This window comes from Quercus lobata, chromosome 11, assembly GCF_001633185.2.
Source record: "Quercus lobata isolate SW786 chromosome 11, ValleyOak3.0 Primary Assembly, whole genome shotgun sequence".
NCBI lineage: Eukaryota > Viridiplantae > Streptophyta > Magnoliopsida > Fagales > Fagaceae > Quercus > Quercus lobata.
In genome coordinates, this window is record NC_044914.1 from 17447605 (window position 1) to 17470736 (window position 23132).

Genomic DNA, 23132 nt, shown 5'->3' on the forward strand with positions numbered 1-23132 from the left:
ATAATTTCTCTCAAATAAAAAAAAATTCATTAATTAATCAATAATCAATATTTTTGGATACTTTTATTATATTTAAATATTTATTTTTCATAAGTCAAAATTGCCAACCTTTATTTCACTATTACAACTATATTTTGTAGACAAATAAATAAGTTTACATTTCCAGAATTAGCTACTAATAATATTTTAGTACATCATAAATAAATGTATGTATGAACAAATGTTTATACATATTGTTATAGGGCACAAAGGTTATAACACAAGGGTAGATGGTGTAGATGCAATATAAATAGATAATATTGTTCAAAAAAAATGTTAGACACAAGAGAGGAAAAAGATAAATAACCTGCCTTATATTAACAAGATTTTTATTCGACACCAAAAAGATAATTATCATAGTTAACTTGAGACTTGATAAGAAATTAATGAGAATTAACATTTCTTTTAGAAATTAGAACAATTTAAAGTAAGGCAATGAAGTCTGCAAGGGCTTGGGCTTTTATTGCTTCTCTTGGTCGATGTCACACGTCAAATTTTCTAAGTTCCACTGCCCACTGGATCAATCGTCTAGTAGCTTCCAGTTTATTCATAGCCTTCTTTAGTAGGTGATCTATTAGGATGTTGATAACATGAGCTTGGAAATAAGGCCTGAGCTTTCTTGCCGCTATTACCAATGAAAAGGCTAACTTTTCCATTGGTGGGTATCGTTGTTCATCTCCTCTTAAAGCTTTGCTGGTGTAGTAGATGGGCTTCTATACCTTTCCTTCTTCCTTGATTAAGGCCGAACTCACTGCATGAAGGTACACTGCTAGGTAAAGATATAACTTTTCACCTGGTTTGGACGGGCTCAGCAATGGAGTTGAAGTGAGATAAGCCTTCAAGTATTCAAATGCTTGTTGGCACTCATCTGTCGATTCAAATGTTCTCCTTAACACTTTGAAAAATGGTAAACACTTGTCAGTAGCTTTTGAGACGGACCTGTTAAGGGTGGCTACTTGTCCAGTGAGTCTCTAGACGTCCTTAATTTTTTTGGGGGCTCCATGTTCAAAATTACTTGGATTTTATCAGGATTTGCTTCAATTCCTCTCTACAAAACCATAAAACTAAGGAATTTCCCTAATGCAACTCCATAGGCACATTTGCTTGGATTCAATTTCATCTTGTATCATCTAAGTGTGTTGAAAGTTTCCTAGTGGTCGTCCAGATGTTGCATCTCATTTGCGCTTTTAAGCAGCATATTGTCCATATGTACTTCAACATTTCACCCAATTTGTGGACAAAACATATGGTTAACTAGTCTTTGACAAGTAGCTTCTGCATTTTTCAGAACAAACGAAATTACTTTGTAACGAAACAAATCTTGGCTTGTGATGAAGGATGTTTTCTCCTAGTTTGCCTCGTCCATCTTAATCTAGTAGTACCCTGAGAATGTGTCCATGAAACTTAGGAATTGGTGTCCAGCTGTTGAGTCTACCAGCAGGTCAATGCATGGAAAAGGATAACTATCCTTGAGCCATGCCATTAGCTATGAAGTCTACGCACATTCTCCATTTGCCATTAGCTTTTTTGACCAGTACTACATTAGCTTTTTTGACCATTACTACATTAGCTAGCCAACCAAGGTAGAAGACTTCGAAGATAAACTCTATGCTTACCAACTTCTAGACTTCTTTTTTAATAGCATTGTCTCATTCTAGGGCAAACACTCTCTTCTTCTAACAAACGTGCTTGTGAAATGGGGATACATTCAGACAGTGAGTAATCATGCTTGGGTCAATCCTAGGCATGTCTTCGTGGCTCCAAACAAAAACATTCGTGCTCTTTTTGAGGATTTGGACAAGATCTTGCTTTGTCTTCTCTTCCATGCTTGTCCCAATCCTCGTGAACTTCTTGAGGTTGGACTCGTTCAATGGTACATCTTCCAATACTTCAATTGGTTCTGCCAATGTTCTTCTCTTTTCAATGTTCATCATCTGTATTAGCTCGTCCATTGCCAACATTGCTAAGTAACACTCTCTAGTAGCTAGTTGGTCTCCTTGTACTTCCCTAATGCCATACTTCGTTGGGAATTTGACAGACAAGTGGTAAGTGGACATTGCGGCCTTCCAACTATTCAAAGTTGGTCGTCCGATAATGGCATTATACGAGGACGAACAGTCCACAACAAAGAAGTTCACTTCCTTATTGATTTGTTGTGGGTAAGAGCCAACCACGACTGGCAAGGAGATAGTGCTCATTGGTAGAACCTTTATTCCTCTGAATCTGATTAAAGGCACACTCACTAGATGAAGTAACTCCTTGTTAATTCTCATTTGCTAGAAGGCTGGGTAGTAGAGGATATCTGCTAAACTCCCATTGTCTATTAACACCCTTCTAGTTGTATAATTTGCAATCCCTAAAATGATGACAATTGCATCATCATGAGGACGGTGTAGTCATCTTGCATCTTTGACTGTGAAAATAATGGTAGGCTCGTCTTCTTTGATCATCCTTGGTGGTTGTCCAGATAATTGGACATTCTGGACTACTTGCAAGTAGTTCTTCTTGGCTTTGGATGAGCTTCTAGTTGATGTACTCCCTATAATGACCCTTATTTCCCAAGTGGTTGATGCACTGGTTCTTCTGCTTTGCCCTTTAATGGCTGCCTTTTGTCCTTCTGGTTTTGTCCAAGGAAATTTTTCAACTATCCCTACTTAACGAGAACTTCAATTTGCTGCTTCAAGTCATAACATGCATTCGTATCATGTCCATGGTCTCAGTGGAAATGACAATACTTGCTTTTGTTCTGTTTGCTGGGATCTCCTTTCATCTTCTCTAGTCATTTTAAGGATAGGCCATCTTTAATCTACATCAATACTTGGTCAAGTGGGGTATTTAAGGAAGTGTAGTTGGAGTATTGTCCTGAGGACAACCCTACCTTCTTGTCGTCTCGATCCCTTTTCTCCCCTATCTTGGCCTTCTTTGGATAAAGTCCTTGCTTTGGATGGTGTATATAACCATTTTCCACTCGTTCAACCTTCTTCTTTTTCTTAGCAATAATTGTGTCTTCTGCGTTCATGAAACTTTAGACTGAATGTATCAACTCAGCCATCATCTGCGGCTCCTGGTCATACAACTTATGGATGAACAAATCTGAATTAACTCCATTGTAGAAGGCTGCCAAGAGGATCTTTTCATCCATCTCGTCCACTAACAAGGCTTCCCTATTAAAACGACTAATGAAACTATGCACTCTCTTATTTTCTCCTTGTTCTATGTTCAGCAAACTAGATGCGGAACGCTTATACCTTTGGCCCCCCACAAAGTTGTTGACGAACAATTTTCTTAACTCCTAAAACGAAGTTTTGGTGTTTGGTGGTATCTTATCAAACCATACTTTGGCTGGGCCTTTCAATGTGGAAGGAAAGACTCTGCACATGATTTCATCTAGAACACCTTAGAGGTGCATGGTTGTCTTGAACGTGGCAATGTGATCACAAGGGTCCCACATTCCATCAAATGAGTCCAAAGTAGGTATTTTAAATTTTGGAGGGTTGGGGGTGACTAGTGATGGACGCGATGAAGGGACAATCAATCTTGTGGACAAGGTCATCCATGTGATTTGCCCTCCTTATGGAGTCTATCATCTCCTCCATGGATCTTTTCATTTAATCCATCTCTCTCTCCAAATGTGGTACTCTACGAGTGACAATACCTCTAGAATGATCTCCTCCTTCAACACTGTTTTTAGCTCCTTTATGCTCTGAATTTTGCCCGTGCTCCTCGTCATGGCACTGTCAACAATATCTGTTAACTTCTCTAGTTAACTCTTAGTTTTGTTGCGTCAAGTCCACCATTGTAGCAGCAATGGACTGCAACTGTTGCTAGATGGCCAATGGTGGTGCTGGTGCATGGTTTGGGTGACTAGAGTCGTTTCCACTCTCTTGGTGCACTGGACTAGTGGCCATTGACCTAGTCCGAACCATACAACCTTTTTGTCTTGGAAAGCTTGGTGGTTAGCACTTGGGAACTTTGATTGCCACCTTATCTTGTTTTACTTTCCCATAGACGGGGCCAACTGATGATGCATGAAAATTAGTAGGCTGGAATGTTTCAGGCTATGGTGATGGCTTTAGGACCTGAAAGGAAAGAAAAGACTGTTAAGGGTGACTGGTGTAACCCAGCCAAGGACCTTCCAACGGTTAATTTAGTTTTCTCTCTAGAACACAAGGATGGAAAATTGTGAATAGTAGAACTTACCTTGGGTGAATGGGACTTGATCCTTTTATAGAGAGTTAGAAGTGAGTCTACTTGTTTGGATCCACCACCATATGGGAGATGTGTGTGGTTAATGGAGAAAATGGAGAAAATGAGGTACATAAAGTGGATTACGAGGAGTCCTCTTCACCTTTTAGGAATTGTGCATCATGGTCTGATTATGTGGAACCTTTTGAGAAGTTCTTTTAAAATTCACTAAGTGTCGTCTGGTCATGCATGCTCTTGTGTCATGAACAACTATCCTAAGATTTGATTGTTTTGTTACCCATGGAAGGATACTGTTCATGCACGCGTTGTTTCCGCTAGGTTTCTTTCCTTGCGAAGCTTTCTGGACGTGGTCTGGTTATGGATGACCACTTTGGACGAATTGACTTTAATTTGATCCCTATCACAATTGCTTTGGACTCACTCTTTCTTATTTACTGAAAAATTTACCATGGATTGTTTCTTGGTAAATAATCTGCCATGTTTTATTGACAAACAAATCTTGTGATGAAAGCAATGACAATATAATTAAGCAATAATAATGAATTTCACATTGTCAATTGCCGTGAGTAATTCATCACTAAAAGTGAGTGTGAAAGAAAAAATTGGAGTACATACTAATGAATTTCATATATATATATATATATATATATATATAACTCAAGTGATTTATAATAAAAGGAGGGATACCCATGTTATACATACATGGATGTGTTTATTTAATCAGGAAAATTAACATACTAACAAAAGCTTGAGAATAATAACCTAATTATACATGTCTATAAATACTCATTATCACCCAAACATGATTAATATGCAATCACACAAGCATGGTATTCATTATAGCGACTAGAAGCATAAAAACAATGAAATAAAAAGGATACAACTTATCAAAAAAAAAAAAAAAAAATGATTCTAAAATTATACCTATAAAGAAGCTTGGATTTGATGAAGGATTATTTATTTGGAAATTTTCCAGATTGATTGGGAGAGAATTTGGGTGTTTTATGGTGTTTTAGTTTCATATTTTCGAGCAAAAGTGTGATGAATTTATAGAATGGGAATAACAAATTTTCTCTTACATACCATGAGCATCAGTGACAAAGCACAAGGTATATGTGAGCACGTGCTTTGGGTCCTAATTTGGTTAATCTTATTTTGAGTTTTTTTTTCCTTTTTTTTTTTTGAGCTTCAAATTTTGCATACTTAGTTAGAACTTAGAGGTTTTCATGAGCACCTTGCTTGTTCTTGATACCATTGGAAAGTTTGTGTAACATACTTTCTAATGGTACCAACTTTGGGTCATTTTGTACTATGATAAAAAAGTTATTCAATTTGATAGGGCAAAAATGTGGTGACCCCTTGCAAACTAATTAATTACCTAAGTTAATTAATTAAGTCAATTTAACATGCAAAGCGTGGAGGCATAAAAAAATCACCAATTATACTAAGTGCAGCGGAAAATAAATTTGACACAGGTGATTTGTTTATGAATGAGGAAAACCACTGAGGTAAAACCCTATCGGGTGATTTTAAGGTCACCACAACCAAGAATTCACTATTATCAATCACAAACGGTTACAAGTATAAGGAATCTTAGCAAATCTTTGAGCCTATCCCCAAATACCAACCTACAGTTGAACCTTTACCCCAATACCTAATTGGACTTGTATTGTAGTGGCAATCTTTTCGTTTAATGTATGAATCCCAATATGTGACTAACCAATGATGCACGGATCCCAGTACTTGACTAACTCCACCAACTTGAAAATGATGTTGGCTGCAAAGTTCTTCAGTTCATCAACAATTAAGATCAAGAAGCTCCATGGTCACAAAACTCTTGGTGTAAAGACGCAGTAGCTTCTTCAGAGAGAATGATGAATTAGGGCACTTTCTGCATTTAGTCACACAACGCATACACAACGGCCTTCAAAATAATCCTTATATATATATCTAAGGTTGTGAGAAAAGAAACCCTACACAAATATGTAGGAATATGCGTGTAATCTGATCTGAAAAGTTTGATTTTGTAATTCTCGACAAATACAGATTGTGTCGAGCTTGTGTTGAGCTTTAACATTAAATCTCAATAGAAAAGATTCTGTCGAGACTTCTGTTAGGACATATATGTTTCACATGTTAGGATCATATTTCATTATTTTATGTTATTGGCTAATCCTTCGACAAAACGCACTTTACTTATAATTGAGTGTTTTTAGGATATGTTCAAATACTTCAAGAAACAAGGTTTCAAGATCAAGTGTTAAAGTCATCAAGTCTGTTCAAGAAACAAGCTGAGAAGTGCAAATTCATTAAGTCTCGACAGCTGCATCTATCGAGGTTTAAGAAAGCTGCTCAAGCTCGTATGCTCGACAGCTTATCTATTGAAGATTTAAAAAATTCAAAATTCTGATCTAATTTCTTGGAATCTGTGATTATGTGTTTAGGTCTTCTTTTCCCTTAACCTTAAACATTTAAAAGGATTATTGTAAGGGTCGTCAAGTAGTTCACAAGTTGCACAAGCATTGAGCAAACTCTGTTCAAGCAAATTGTGATCGGAGACAAAGTTCTTGTCCTAGTTCATCCCTTTCTCTTGAAGAAGTTGCTATGTATATGCACCATAGGGTTCTGTAACCAAGCATCTTCTTGATCCTTATCGTGTGGATGAAGTGAAGAACTTTGCAGCCAACAATTTTCTTAGTTGGTGATTGAAATCGCGTACTAGGATTCACGCAATTGGTTAGTCACGTAATTGAGAGCCGTACATCAAAAAGGGGAACTGTCACTACAGAACAAATCCAATTGGGTATTGGGGTAAGGGTTCAACTGTAGGTTAATAAGGTACTTGAGATTCCTTTACTTGTAACCGCTTGTTGTGATAATAGTGGAGTTTCGAGAATGGTGACCTAAAAATCACCCGGTAAGGTTTTTGCTGTTAGGTTTTCGCTATACATAAACAAATCACCGTGTCATTTATTTTCCGATGCATACTAGGTTTATTGGTGATTTTTTTTTTTTTTTTTTTGCTACCATGCTTTGCATGCTAATTTGATTAATTAAAAACTTGGCTAATCAATCAATTATTTTAATCACAAGGGGTCAATTCGTTTTTGGCCTATCAACTTCTATCGAGTTTTAATGAACAACACTTTCTTCACTTGTTTCATGGTCAGATTTGCATGGCTTCAATACTTAACTTGAACACTTATTTCTTGAAGTATTAAACTCATCCTAGATTTACCCAATTACAAGTAAAATGTGTTTTGTCAAAAGATTACTCAATTACATAAAGTATGTTCCGAACACAATTGAAAAATAGGGTGATTCAAATGGGAAGTTTTTAGTGTTGATTGTTTGTCATCCTTGGTGCACGCATATTCCAGCAATTTGGAGAACATCCAACAAAACTTTTTGTTTTAGAGCATAGAGAAACATGCCTAGTTTACTAAATCCCAACTTTTTAGATAACCAATGGGTAATTTGTGACAAATTTGTGTGCAAAGTGGGCATCTCAAGCTTATCTTGATCCATTTTCTATGGGTTTTGCATGATTCTATTCATTTATGTGAATCAAGGATGGACCTAGGGGGGCCAAAAAATAAAAGGGAAAAAAATATATTTTGGGCCTCCCAGCCCAAAGAAAAATTAAAGAATTTTTTTATTGGTTATATTTTTTTTTTTCGCTATAGTTGCACTTCCCTCTTCCAAAAACTTAGTCCCCCTCCCTTTTAATTAACCTAGCCCAACTAGTAGTTACTCAACTAAAAAACTTGACAAAAACAAAACTTTAAAATAAAAAATAAAAAAATCCTAGTCAGCCTAGTATTAAAGTACTAGTATCAGGTGTTCTAAATGCTAAATATTTAGTATTTAGAACACCAAATACCAAAAACACTATTGTATGAGATATTTCAAATGCTATATTAACGTAGAGAAAGTAATTTTTGGTTTGTGAAAATAAATTTTTTTGCAATAGTTGATGCTTTTAAGAAACAATATTATTTTGTATTTTTTTGTTGTTATTGGTAGATGATTGCATCTTAATATATTAAGAAACAATGATTTTGTGTATTTATCTTTGTTGACAATTTGTTAATACTATATGGATACCTAATTGGTTTTTTTCTTCTTCTTATACTTCGGCCCCCTAGCTTGAAATCCTAGGTCCACTCCTGATGTAAACTTACATTTTGGCCTTTTAGATCTCCGTATAGCAAAAATGATGTGTCATTAAAAAGCTTATGATGCCCATTTTCTAGCTCCATTTTTTATAAGCCCAAAAAATGTGGTACCAAACTCGAGTTTGTGTTTGAAATTTTACTTTTTTTGTATCTGTGTGTGTTATCTTTGCTTGTGTGGAATTTGTGTGCTCCAAACCTATCAAATTATAGCTTCTCATAAGATATATCCAAAAACACCTCATCTGCATCAAACCAGTGCCAGTTGCTTTGCCTTTCAAAAATGAGATTCAAAATAAATAAATTGATTAAAAACCTAATAGGACCTCACATTATTTATGTAATAATTTTTTCACCTTTATAATTGTGTATAAGCAATCAAATAGTGTATACTTATGTAAGGTTGAATTTATTCAACCATATGTTGGCTTTATTCCATGCTAAATTTACTTGTATTTCAGCAATTAGAACCATGTATTTAAGTGGGAATTATGTAAGAGTTGTGTGTGAGAGAGTGTGAAGAATTCAAGTGTGTGTGCATTCAGAGAGGTTCTCGCGACTATATCTCTTAAGCGACTTGTGACTGCAACTCGCCAAAATGCCACACGTGCGAAGCATGCCAGAAGCTGAAGGGTCACGATAGCTAGAGCACTATAGGACAAAAAGGACAGTCTGGCTTGATAGTTATCCCGCGACTCAAACTTGCGACTCATCCCAGTAGCGAGTGAGTCACCAAAACACCTTGTTTTGAAGAAAAATGTCTTTTCACATTCCTCACATACCCTACTATAAATACCCTTATACTTACAAAACGTAGAGAGCTTCTAGAGAGAATTTTGAGAGAGAAACCTTAAAGAAAAACAAGATTGACTCATCCACAATCTTAAACATTTGATTCTCCAAATTCCTCTACTCTCACCATTTCCATTGACATACCCTTGAGAGGTTCATTAGCCAAATCCTTATCTCACCATACCCATATCAGTGAGGAGGTAATTTGTTGCTTGGGAAGCAATTCAGAGATGACCAATTTATTTGGTTGATGCAGGATCCGGAAAGCTAAAGAAGACACAGTTAGGCTTAACCTTGTTGGAGCAAGAAGTTTGGAGGGCTTAGGTGCATTGGGCAGATTAGGCTTGGAGGGTCTATTGCTATTCATGTATCCGAACTTTATTCTTTAGTGGACCCTTTCACCGCTTGGAGGGTGGTGGAGAGATTTTTTACCTAGTTCTTCGGTTTTCTCTTGGATAACATGTGCCGATGTTATCTTTGTGTTTGCATTCCTCTAACCCTTACTCTTTACCTTTAATTGTTGCTATGTTGTGATTAATTATGGTTTAGAGTAGTTTGTTTATTTGGGTATTGTTTGTACTTATTATTCCGCATATATATTGTTTGAGTATAAGCTTGTGTTGGTTAGTTTGAAATTGGGGTCCTAAACATTCACTAGTTTTTTATACACCAAGTGAGCTTTCAACTTAGATAATAATATAAATTTACATAAGTTATACTTTGTGTCTAACTATCTAACTATTAAAAATCTTTTCATTCATAAGTGAAATTTTGATTTTAAATAAATGTGGCTTATTCTTTTAAAAAAAAAAAAATCAACAAATAGACAATATTTAGCGAATCTTACATCAATACATCACTCATAAATATTTTTTATATTTCATATTAGTGTCAAATACATTTTATATATGTACAAAGTTTGTAGTCTTAAACTTCTGCACTAGTTTAATTCTCAATGGTTGAGGATTGTGGCAAACAAACTACCAATAAATAGGTATAATAAAAAGCATACTAAGCATGTTTTGCTTTGGGTTCTTTTTTTATTTTTTTATTTTTTAAGAATCACATACTAAGTGGAATCTTAGCCGTCACTTTTGGGTGTGAATTTTTTTAATTTAACTATGTTCTTTCCACCTAATAAGCATGTTTTCCACCTAAACACGAGAACAAAGAACTAATGCTTTGAGTCACATACACTGACACTAGCACACAGCACACACACTGCACTTTTCTTTCAATTCATGCACTGCTAGCTTTTTCTTTAAGAGAAATGCTAATGAGTGCTCTTAGGACATTGGTTAATAATTCATTTAACGAAAGTTTTATACAAAAAGAAAAAAAAAAAGCAATTAATGTTTTGACAATAGTTTTTTTGGCTACCAATACACTCAACACTAGTGCATAGCACATGCACCGCACATTTATACATGCTGGAGTTCGGTTCATGTAACCGACATTGAAGCTTCTGGCTTCATTTAATTTCTGCTGGGGGAGTTCTAGTAGTTTTAGGCCTTAGCTTTTTATTTTTTAATTTCTAGCCCATGACAGCTTCTAGACTATTACGAAAACTTGTGTCCGAGTTTTACTTCTACATAGAAGTCTTTAGAGAATCGAGAAGAGACATCTCATAGAAAAATCTGAAAGAGCATCATAGAGAAATTTTCGAAATGCAAGAGAATATTTTTAGAGAGAGAGAGAGGTGCTCGATTTTAACAGGTTTATCAATGAGGTCAACAACTTTTCAAACACCCAACCCAACATAGGTAAATTTAGACCTTTTTGCTTACATGGTCCACTAACACATTATTACCAATTACAACTCGCCATGTGGCGAGTTGTAACACAAAATTATATCAAAATTGATGTCCTTAGCATTTCTCGTTAAAATGTAGTTAGTAGGACTTCCTCCCTAGAAGTAAGCCATTAGGCCGCCAAATAATGTAATTCCCTCTTTTTGTGTTACTCATTCTCTCTTTCTTGATTTTGTTCTCTCTGCAATTTTCTTATTATTTTGCATTATTTAATAGACATTATCCTTCAAGCCAACTGTATTGGAACAACAATGAGCTTGGTCTGTAAAAGTACAAATCTGGACAAAGATAGGGACTTGGAAAAAATGTTTGCTAATTGATCCCAACAGAACCCAAGAAAAAGAAGGGGGAAAAAAAAGAAAAAGAGAAAAGAAGTAGAAAAAGAAGATAAATCAATTGGCTATCATATCTCAAACTAAAGTGAAAATCAATTTGAGCATGGAAACAGGAGTGGTATATTGGCCCCAATGTAACCCTTCATCCATTGCCTTGTTTTTTGTGACAATATTAGATTAACATTCTGCACGCCTCCATTCTTTATTCCCAGAATTTCTAAACATACAAATTCCCTTCGGCTGTCTCCCTTGTTCCCAATATGAGCTGTAGAATGCGGTCCATACTGAATTTGAGTAGCCCATTATAAAAGATGCACATTTAATTAGTGAAGGGCACTTCTAAAAAGTATAATCCAAACGGCACATGGGAAAAGATGTGGCATGTGCTGCCTTTTTTGACGTGACATCCGTTGATACTGTAAAGTCTACAGACAAAAAGGAATTTGATTTCTAATCTTACTTTACATATTTGAGTAAACTTAGCGCAAACATGAAAGAAATTAAGTTATTACATATTACAAAAAACCACCATTTTTTTTTTTTTTTTTTTTTTTAACTTCAGGATCATCAAACAAATAAAAGACAAAAGACGGGAGAAGTGAAAGGGTGAGAGTCGTATCACAACATATTATGCGATCAGTCACTATTCTCTCACTGCAGTTATCAAATAACACTGATATACATCTTTGACTCTTTTTTTTTTTTTTTTTTTTTTTGGAATGATACATCTTTGATTTATATACATAGCTTTTTTCAAAGAATAGAAAATAACCTCCAAAGACTTTTATATGCTTTCTCACCGTTACCAAAACATTAAATGATTAAATATTAATTAAATATGAACACTCAATGGTGGTAGGGTTGTAACTAAATGAGATAGGGGAGGGCCGATTGATTAGGATCCGGTGCAATACTCACCGGATGCAATTCACCCATATCTTCTTACAATTATTTTTCAATTTTTACCTTTTTAAACTTTTATGTTTTACTTTTTAAAATTTTTTTCTTAACTTTTTTGAATTAATAATTGAGATTGAAAATTTCTTTTTACAACTATCAATTTTAATTATTTATATTAATTGCATCAAGTACAATATCTAGGGTCTTGCACATGATCTCAATCCCATTCTTCACCCTAATTTCCTCTCAACTAGTCAAAAAAGAACATGCTTAAGACCAATTTTCAAAAGCAAAAGAATGTTCTTGCTGCAAATCAAAAGCTCAGATTTTTTTCTTCTTTCTTTTCCCATGTAATGGCAGTTTCATTGAAAGAACTACGAAAGAACAAGTTTATTATAATATTATTTGAACTTTATTACTTTTATAGAGCACTACCATCAGGTGTGCTAAATGTGCCAAATGCCAAATATTTGGCACATTTAACACACCAAACATAAAAACAAGCTCCCATCAGACGTTCTAAATCTTAAAAAATATAGAACATGTCTACAGTACTGTCTTAAATATGAGACGGTACGGACCAAAGTGCCATACACTGTTCACCTTTATTTAATTCGTTTTTTCTCTCTCCTCTCCCTCATTTGTCTCTCTCCGTCTCTCCGTCTGCATCATCTTCACGAAATCAGGCTGTTGAAGGTAAGCCCCAATGGATGGATTCGTAGTCAGCTTGGCCCACATCTCCGGACCGGACAAAGCATCGCCGAAGAGATTGTTTTCCGGCAGCGGAGGTCCAGCGCGGGACCGAGAATTCGAGGCTTGAGCATCGGCTAAGCCGGATTTGAGAGCCTCGTTGTTAGGGTTGTATTCGAGACCTTTCTTGTAAGCTGAAACGGCGTCGTCGTAGTGAGCCAAGCCGAGATGAGCCGCACCGCGTCTTCTATAACCCTTGGACCAGTCGGGTTTGAGCTCTACGGTCTTCTTAGCATCGGTCAAGGCCTCGGAGTACTTTTTGATAGAAATGTAGGCGGCGGATCGGTTAGAATAGAGGACATGGTTGGTCGGAGGTTGATTGATTGCTTCGGAGAAGTGGCGTATGGCGGTGGGGAAGTCGCCGGCGGAGAACACCTCGTTGCTTCTGGCTTCGGCTTCTTCAGCCATTAATCAAAGAGTAGGAAATAATATATTATTTTAATATGTAATAAATATTATTTTAATGTATAGAATTGAAGTATAAAACATCTGATAAATGGTATGTTGTAAAATGATGTGTTAAAATGATAAAGTGGATTTTTGATGTGTCAAAATGACATTTATTTTGAAAGACCTGATGAGAATGCTCCGCAGTTCTGTCAAATGGAGCTTGTCCTTTCCAGCGAAAGTCATTTGCTTTTGGAAAATTGGCGTACAAATGCACGAATTGAGATCCAAAAGCTATTTTCAAAAATAGTGCTTATTTCCTTATATAGCATAAATTTATTTTCTTTGCATAATGTCTGGGCATATGGTTTACATGCTAGCTTCTCAGGATGTAGTCTAAAAATTCCATTACCACATATCAATGCTTGACTCAAAAGTATTTTCAAAATAATTTTCAACTAGCTTGTTTTCAAAATTAGTTTTCAAAAAGTGTTATACAAGATTTTATAGAATTTTTACTCCCAAACATTGCTTACATGGAAATATTTATCTCATAAAAAAAGCATTTACAAAAATCCATGAAAATTTTTTGTCCTTTGAAAACAAAATTGCTTTTTCCAAAATTCCTTTGAACGTTTCACCTCCTATTTTTTTAGGGAATTTTCACCTCTTTGAAAAACAATTTCCTTATTCAAAATTATAAACTTCTCTTTTCCAAAATAACCGTGGAACTTCAATTTTCAAAAATGGATCTTCAAAAATTAGTTTCCCTCGAAAATAAATTCGAAGGAACTATTTCCATTAACCAAAAATCCTCCTTTTCCAAAAATGGAAAAATGTTAAATAAAATGTTTAATTTTCAAAAAGATGTCAAACTCAAGGTGATTAGCCATAGCAGCAATCAAGGCTGATTTACCGGTACCCGGGGGGCCGTGAATCAGATACCCTCGCTTCCATGCTGTGCCAACTTTCTTATACCACTCCTTTCTTTTAACAAACCTGTCAAGATCATCTATGAACCTCCTCTTCAGCTCTGGGTCCATTGCCAACTTCTCAAATGTAGCTGGATGTTCAAGAATAATAAAATACCATTCACGACCAGTTTGAACACCGTCAAATTCACAGCTATAAAGCTTTACCACCCTTCGTGCTTCTTTTTTTGAAAATTGATTTCATTAAACCAGAAAGAGAAATACAGCCATACAAAGGATCTGCAGAAGCAGAACCAAAGACTGAACACTAGAGTACATCTGATTGAATTAACAACGAAATAAAAGGAGGGGCAGCACCCTTCCATATCTGAGAACTTTCAGTCCTGCGAGCATGTTGGGCTAACTCATGCGTAACTTGATTTAAGTCTCTACCTATGTGCTGAAAAGAACAAGACTCAAAGGAACTTCGGATCGGCAGAATTTCCTGGATAAGATGACCCGAGCTGCTGCCTGTGGATTTGTCATTTATGGCTTGGACTGCTGCAAGTGCATCTGACTCCATAATGACTCGAGGGAGATGCAATTCTTGGGCAAGCAGGACACCTTGAATCAAGGCCATAATCTCCACCAAATCTGCAGAATGGCGTGCTTTTAGGAACTTGCAGCTGGCTGCAATTGCCTGGCCAGTGCAGTCCCTGACAATTACACCAACACTAGAGTTCCCGCCATGGTCCGCAGTTGCCCCATCAACGTTTACCTTGAAAAAACCTGGTAAATAAGAGTTTAGCATAACCTCTTTGAATTTCTTTTCAAATGAAAGATCAAAATATGTCAAAAGAACATTGCCATCCTTGCTTTTTTTTTTCGCACATAACTTCCATTTGAGCCAATTAATGTCTTGAAAAGAATCCATAACCGATTGACCGATTACAATATCAGCGGTCAGTCCCTGTTGCCTACTGGTTTTGCTTACTCTGAGACGGTTTTAAGTTTGATGAATCACCAATCTTGGAACGTAGGTAGGTTGCGGCAGCTTCATAGATTTGATTGCTACTGATACCATTTCTCTTCAAATAAGAGAGTGAGTTGAGGCTCAAAGAAATATTTTACACAGATGGAAAAGAGATAATTTTTTACAACAGAAGGTATGAGTTCTTGTACTATGGGAGTTAGTACAATCACAATAGCAGTTGTGAACAATGGTTTTAATGATGAAAGCAGCTCCATGAAAGAAAACACGGTTTGGGGATATTGTTGTTTACCAATCACCTCTTCCAAATCCTTAAAAATGAGATAAATGTGGTTAACGATACAACTTTTTTATGGCTTGAAGGGCTACAATATAGGAGTTTGGAAGCCTAGTATTAATTTCTTGGTTTCATTTTTGCAATCTGGTTAAAATTATGGAAATTTTGAGTCACTTCACAAAGAGGACATCAGCCATAAATTTGTTGGCATAAATCACCATCTATGTGTTAATGAATTAAATATAACATTAAGCAAAGCAAACAAAAAAAATCACGTAAGCACCAAGAAAATTAATAACACAAGAACACATTTCTCCCTATTACATCCCTATTTATAGACCCAGATGCGTCACTATCTTCCTGAGCTTGTCTCACAAGGCTAAGGCAATTGATGAGAAACTTCATGTAGTTAAGTAAGATTCAAATGTGGGGTTGAGAGCAAAAAGAGGTATAAAATAATAATAATAAAATATCTAACCTAGACAATGCGATTTTGTAATTCATTCTATTAAGAGTTTTTTATTGGGATGTGATAAAAAGTTTAGCTGAGTTTTTAGCTTCTTCTTTTCTTATACTTTTAGCAAAAGGTTTTTAGTTTCTACTAAATAAGCTGTTTCCAAACAGACCCAAACAGACCTTTTACATAACTAAGGAAACGATACATGATTCTTGTTTATAGTTAGATTTTAGTCCAAAACTTTCATTCATTGTTCGTGATTACTCCACCTATTGTGTTGTTACTTAAAAAACCACTAACTTCAGGATCATCAAACAAATAAAAGACAAAAGAAGGGAGAAGTGAGAGTGTGGGAGTCATATCACAACAAATGATGTGATCAGCGCCTATTCTCTCACCGTACATTAATCAAATAACTGATATGCATCTTTAGCTTTACATAGCTTTTTTCAAAGAAGGGAAAATAACCTCCAAAGACAGAAATAAGCACCAAAGCATCTCCGATGCCACCAACACTACTCAAAGGTGGCAGAAATTTGCGAAAGCATTAAATGCTTTAGAATCAATTAAATATGAACACTCAATGGTGGTATGGCCGTAACAGAATAAGAGTAGGGCTGTTACACAAACTAAAACTATATATCCTCCATTTTTGTAAAAACCACCCTCTGCCCTCTCCCTCATCATCCTCTAAAACCAATAACAGAAAGAAGCCCCACAGATCTCGAACACAGAAAACCCACAGAGAATAAGAAACTCACAGAAACACTTTCAAAAACGTGACCACAACAACGAAAACGATCACAGGTACCTCACAGCAAAGGCAGGGATAGGAGATTAAGAGTGGGAGTCAACATTTCCAGCAATAAAAGAAGCAAATAGCAGCAACCATAAAAAGCGTAATGCAAAATATCCCTTCAACAAACATGTAATTCTTTTTTAAAACACATCTCCCACAAACAGTCACACAATTGCAAAGTACATAATCAGATTCACAGCAGTGCACACCCACACTGATACGATACATATTATTTCACAAAGAGAAGAAAAACTCAGAAATGAGGGGAGGAACAGATAAGGATCACCACAAGCAGGGAGTCACTCGGTCACCAAGACGAAAAACTCAAATGTGATTTGACAAGTGCTAGAATGGCTTGGGAAAATTACCAATTCCTTGAGAACACGAACCATCTCTTTTGAAATTACCCATCAGTTAAGATTTGTTTGGATTTATACACTTTGCCACTGCAGCCTTTGCATCCTCAAATTTTTTTTGCTTGAAAAATTTGACAAGTCCTTCAACATCAACATCAGTATCACCACTGTTCAAAAGTTGCTCTGCCTCTACGTCCTTTGCATTCTCAAGTTTTTTCTGCTTGAGAAATTTGACTAGTCCTTCAGCATCAACATGTATATCAGCACTCTTCAAAAGTTCCTTTAACTCTGCAGCCTTTGCTTTCTCACGTTCTTTTTGCTCGAGAAATTTGACAACTCCTTGGAGAACAACATTTGTACCACCACTCTTTAAAAGTTCCTCTGCAATTTCAGCTGGGGTAACCTCTACATTCTTCAACAAACCTTCAATCTATTTTAAGATAATGAGTAGCCAACAACTTGAACCCATCTATGGCGCAGTATGACATGTGGACGTGTACATCCACGAGGCCTGGGCGCAACAAAGCGGGATCAAGCTTGTCCTTATCATTGGTGGTGAATACAATAATTCGCTCGTCTCCACAGCTCGACCATAATCCATCTATGATGTTCAATAAACCCGATAGTGTGAACTGTAAAAAAAAAAGAAAAAAACAAAGCAAATATTGTTAGATGAAGTGCATTAGATAATGTCATTTACATCACCTAGTGTGATAGTGGTAATTGTTGTGGACATAGTGCATAGCATATGTACTCGGTAAAAGTTATTAACAATACACAAAACTCACTTCCATAGGGGTTTAGGAAAGATGATTAGTAGGCTGTCTTATTCCCATTTCTTTCCTAATTTTATGTTGAAAAATACTAGTTCTCAGACTCAAACCCAACAATACATGTATCCAATAATAGGAAAAATCTTCAACCAGGATAAAAACCTAATTGGACTCATTGAGCAAAATATAAAATTTTAGCCAATTGAAACTCACTGCACTCATTTATAGTCCATTTCAATTTAATAAACATCGAATGTCAGAGTCAGTATATATTCACACAAATCACACACTTATCCGATTAAATCCACGTAAGATTCACACAAAAACTGCCTAAAGTATATAATAATCTAACTAGCACGACAATACTTGACTCTAAATAAATAGAGGTAATTAAAACAAGATTTATGAGAATAAAGAATGCTAACTGAGTCAAACTCTCTCCTTTGATAATCCAACTCTGCACCGCAATCTATATCCTCAATTACCAATATTGAGGGATTAGTTGTTGAAAGCAATATACTTCTTAAGTCTTCATCTGTAAACCGACCGGAAAGGTTCAAATCATAGATATTAAACTTGAGGTAATTAGCAATGGCAGCAATCAAGCTTGATTTGCCGGTACCCGGTGGGCCATAAAGCAAATACCCACGCTTCCATGTCTTGCCAACATTCTCATATAAGTCCTTTCTTCCAAGAAACCTATCCAAATCATCCAAGAGCATCTCCTTCTGCTCTAGGTCCATTGCCAACTTCTCAAACGTAACTAGATGCTTAAGAATAACATAAACCTAATGTTGATGTCGCGGAAGCCTAAAGAAAGGATGCTCTTTTGATGGAATAGAAACTAAACTGTTAGTTCGTGGTAGTAAACCTCGAATCCACGAGGAGAATAAAACTGGAATCCACCAGAAGATAATTTGACAAAACGTCTATGTTTATTGATAATAGTCTGCTTTGCCACTGACAGCTACAAAACATATAAATACTAAGAAAAACGTCTAAAAACCCTAATTCGCACTAATTACACGACTAGGTCACAAAAATACCGAATTTTACCAAAAATAGCAAAATTGAGTTAAATGCAGAATCATAACCTAATGACCTTAAGGGTTGTCCCAAAATAGACGGGACCTTATTCTGACTTTTAAACTAAAAGTTATTAAAGAAAAACAAATATTACTATAAATAGCAAAAACATTGTTTTCAAGGCCTTAATGAAGGAATTCGCCTAAATTTCGGCGATGTTCATGGCTTGAATCTAGATCAGAACGCCGTTTCCCTTCAACCTGCCAAATTTCATGCAATTCCGACACTGTTACCCTAATGGCCTCTATAGGCACCCCCCTTTGATCCTGTGTTGTGACTCCCTACGCCCCTGCTACTCTAGGAATGTATGTGCTGTCTGTTTTACATCAGTCCCCCCCCCCCCACTTGAAAAGAACTCGACCCTGAGTTCCCACTATTTGGTTCATCAAGAGGATGATAATCATACAAGTCAGCAACATTGAAGGTAGAAGAAATGCTCATGTCTGGAGGAAGAGCAACCATATAAGCATTGTCCTTGATCTTCTTAGTACTCTGAAATGGCCCATACTTCTTGTCCTTCAATTTGTTGTAGGTACCAACAGGAAATCTCTCCTTTCTAAGATAAACCAGCACTAAATCCCCAACATTGAATATCTTCTCACGCCTCTTCTTATCAGCAGCTTCCCTGTACTTGGCATTTGTAGCTTCAAGTTTCTGCCTCACCTTCTCTTGCATGGCCTGAATACATTCAGCCATATTCTCTGCCGCTTGATTCACTCCAAAGCGTGTTTTAGGGGCACGCAATAGACAATGGCAAATGGAGACTTACCGGTGCTTCTATTGACTAAGCTATTGTATGCAAACTCTGCTTGTGACAATGCAAGATCCCACTGCTTGGGCTTCTCACCTGAGATACATCGAATCAGATTCCCCAAAGTGTGATTAACCACTTATGTCTGGCCATCAGTCTAAGGATGACTAGTGCTGCTGTAATTCAAGGAAGTGTCAAAATGCTTCCACAAAGTCTGCCAGAAGCGACTAATGAACTTGGTATCCCAATCAGAGGTGATGGACTTTGGCACTCCATACAAACGCACAACGTCCTTAAAGAACAGATTGGCCACTCGAGGAGCATCTGAAGTCTTCTTGCATGCTATGAAATGGGACATCTTCAAGTACCTGTCAACCACAACAAAAACAGAATCCATACCTCGCTAGGTTCAAGGAAGACCCAGTATAAAGTCCATAGACAGATCCTCCCATGGTGCTTGTGGAACTGGTAAAGGCATGTATAAACCAGTATTCTAAGATTAACCCTTAGCAGTTTGGCAAATTGGACACTTCCTCACATGATTGCCAACATCCCTCTTGAGTTGTGGCCAATAATACCTCTCTTCCACCTGTGCTATAGTCTTGTCTCTGCCAATATGTCCACTTAAACCTCCACCATGTAGCTCCCTAATAATCTGCTCCCTCAATGAACTTTTAGGGATGCATAATTAATTACCCCGAAAAAGGAAACCATCCTGGATGTACATACTACTAACAGCAATATGAGTTTGTTAACACTTACCCCAAATATCACCAAAATCCTCATCAGTCTCGTACAGCTCTTTGAGGCAATTAAACCCTACAATTTCAGTACATAGGGTGGTCAACAAAGATGCTCGCCTACTAAGTGCGTCAGCCACCTTATTAGTGACACCAGACTTGTGCTTCTATATGAAATGGGAGCATTGTATATAAGCCACCCACCGAGCATGCATCCTGTTAATGCTAACTAGACTATTGATGTGCTTCAATGCCTGATGATCAGTGTATAATACAAACTCCCTCTAAATCAGGTAGTACTCCTAATGCTTAAGAGTTCGTACTACAACAAAGAACTCCAACTCATAGGCCGACCATTTACTTCGAGCTTCACAAACTTTTTCATTGAAGAATGTTACTGGTATGTTGTCTTATGAAAGGACAACGCCTATCCTGACCACAAATGCATCACACTCAATGATAGGGGCTACTATGCTACTGAAATCTCTAACAATCCTCCGATAGAAGATTGCTAGCCCATGGAAGCTTCGCACATCACTCACTGTCTTTGGGGTTGGCCATTCTCTGACTGCACGGACCTTGTCCTCATCAACATGAATCCCATCCGCACTGACCACATACCCTAAAAACAGTAACTTATCAGTCAAGAAGTTGTACTTCTTCAAGTTGATATACAACTCATTGGCCTACAATACCGCTAATACCTCTCGCACATGATTATAGTGAGCTGCTTCTGTCTTACTGTAAATCAAGATATCGTCAAAATAAACTACCACAAACTTTCCAATAAATGGTTTCAATACTTGATTAATAAGTCTCGTGAAAGTGCTGGGAGCATTGGACAATCCGAAAGGCATTATCATCCACTCATACAGCCCCTCCTTTGTCTTAAAAGCTATCTTCCACTTATCTCCAGGTTGGATCTGAATCTGGTGATACCTACTCTTGAGATCCAGCTTGGTGTAACACTTGGACCATGTTAACAAGGCTGGTACTGCACATGGACTCATACTCTCCCTGATCTGCCCCTTGCTCAGAAGCTCATCCACCTGCCCTTGTAAAATCTAGCCCTCTTAAGGATTCATTCTATAATGTGGCAGATTTGGTAGACTAGCCCCAGGAGCTAAATTAATGCAATGCTGGATGTCATGCATTGGTGGTAAACCTACATGCAGCTCTTTTGGAAAAAGAACTTCACACTCCTTGATTAATGCTTGAATTACCTCAGGTATTGCAACAACCTTCTTTGGCTCGCCATCTGTCACCACTACAACATATACCTGTTTCAACCCCTTACACTCCCTATCAAACTCATCTTCATTGTTCACTATGAGGAGTGTTGGCTTCCACTCCACTTTAGAAGTTTTGGGTATGCTGCCTTCCTCAATAGGATCAAGGACAATTTTTCTGTCATTCTTAAAAAACACATACACATTATCCTTACACCTATGAGTAGTATCCACATCATACTGCCAAGGTCTACCCAGTATTAAATGACATGCATCCATTTCAACAACATCACAAACTACTTCATGTATATAACATTTAACCATAGAAAAAGTAATACGGCATTGTTGAGTAACAAGAGTTTCCATAGCTTTCTTGATCCAACTTATCTTGTACGGAGCGGGGTGCTTTTCTGTTTTCAGTCCCAGTTTGGTAACCAAACTCTTCGACGCAATGTTCTCTACACTGCCACTGTCAATGATCAAATCACAGACCTTCTTACTGACGGTGCATCGTGCTTGGAAGATCTCATTTCGCTGATCACCATATTCCACCCTTGGTGTGAGCAACAACCTATGAATCACCAAAGACTACCCTAATGGCACGCCTTCCTCGTCCTCTTGGACCTCATTGGGATCATAGGCATACCGATCAGCATCATTATACACCTCTTCACCCTCCTGTTCACCTTCTACCTCACCCTCTTTTGCCACCACCAGATTCACTATAACTCGCTTAGGACAAGTACTAGATTGATGTCCTGGTTCTCCACACCTATAACACTTATTCCTAGTTGGCCTAGAATAATGGTTGGCATTCGCTATCGACTGGGCTGCGGAACCTACTACTGCCACTATGGATTGGTTGACACCGCTATTCTCCCTAACCACAGGTTGTGATCGTGGTGTAAACATGGGTTGTTTACCTTTATTGGCAGTGGAACTAGAGGACTCCGAATTGCGGTTGGAAAACTTCGAACCTACCCTGAGATGCTGATATTCTATTTTCTTGGATAAGGTTAAAGCCTCATTCAAAGTATACAGGGTTTGTAGGGATACCTGATCTAGGATGGAAACTTGCAACACATGTACAAATTTGAATATCCATTGTTCTTTAGTTTCCTCCAAATCATTGTGATTCGCCAACCTGTCAAACTCTTCCATGTACTTTTTAACTATCCGAGTACCCTGCCTGTAATCCTGGTACTGTCTGAACAACTCCTGCTGGTAATCTGGTGGTAAGAACCGATCTGCCATTAATCTTTTCATTCTCCTCCATGATCGTATTGGAAGCTTTCATTCGCGGGTACGGTTTAATTGAACACGATCTCACCAGGCAGATGCTCCTCCCTTCAATTTGTAGGCCACCA

General features: G+C 37.1%; 1 protein-coding gene and 1 pseudogene across 1 annotated transcript; both read right to left on the reverse strand.

Annotated features, from left to right (window-relative positions):
* Positions 1 to 16908: 16908 nt before the first annotated feature.
* On the reverse strand, positions 16909 to 19741 carry LOC115966492 (annotated as a pseudogene).
* A 212-nt stretch (positions 19742 to 19953) lies between these two features.
* LOC115966493 lies at positions 19954 to 23019 on the reverse strand. Its single transcript, XM_031085720.1, has 7 exons — positions 22412 to 23019; positions 21706 to 22318; positions 21340 to 21585; positions 20974 to 21222; positions 20559 to 20615; positions 20375 to 20451; positions 19954 to 20164 (listed from the first exon to the last, which is right to left on the reverse strand). Exons 1-7 carry the CDS (start codon positions 23017 to 23019, stop codon positions 19954 to 19956), a joined length of 2061 nt encoding a protein of 686 aa, XP_030941580.1.
* Positions 23020 to 23132: the final 113 nt, after the last annotated feature.

Coding starts and splice junctions, on each gene's coding strand:
- LOC115966493 (XM_031085720.1), bottom strand. CDS start 23,019: ATGGCAGATCGGTTCTTACCACCAGATTACCAGCAGGAGTTGTTCAGA. Junction 22,319..22,411: donor GTGTATAATGATGCTGATCG/GTATGCCTATGA, acceptor GCTCACACCAAG/GGTGGAATATGGTGATCAGC. Junction 21,586..21,705: donor TTTTTCCAAAAGAGCTGCAT/GTAGGTTTACCA, acceptor TTACAAGGGCAG/GTGGATGAGCTTCTGAGCAA.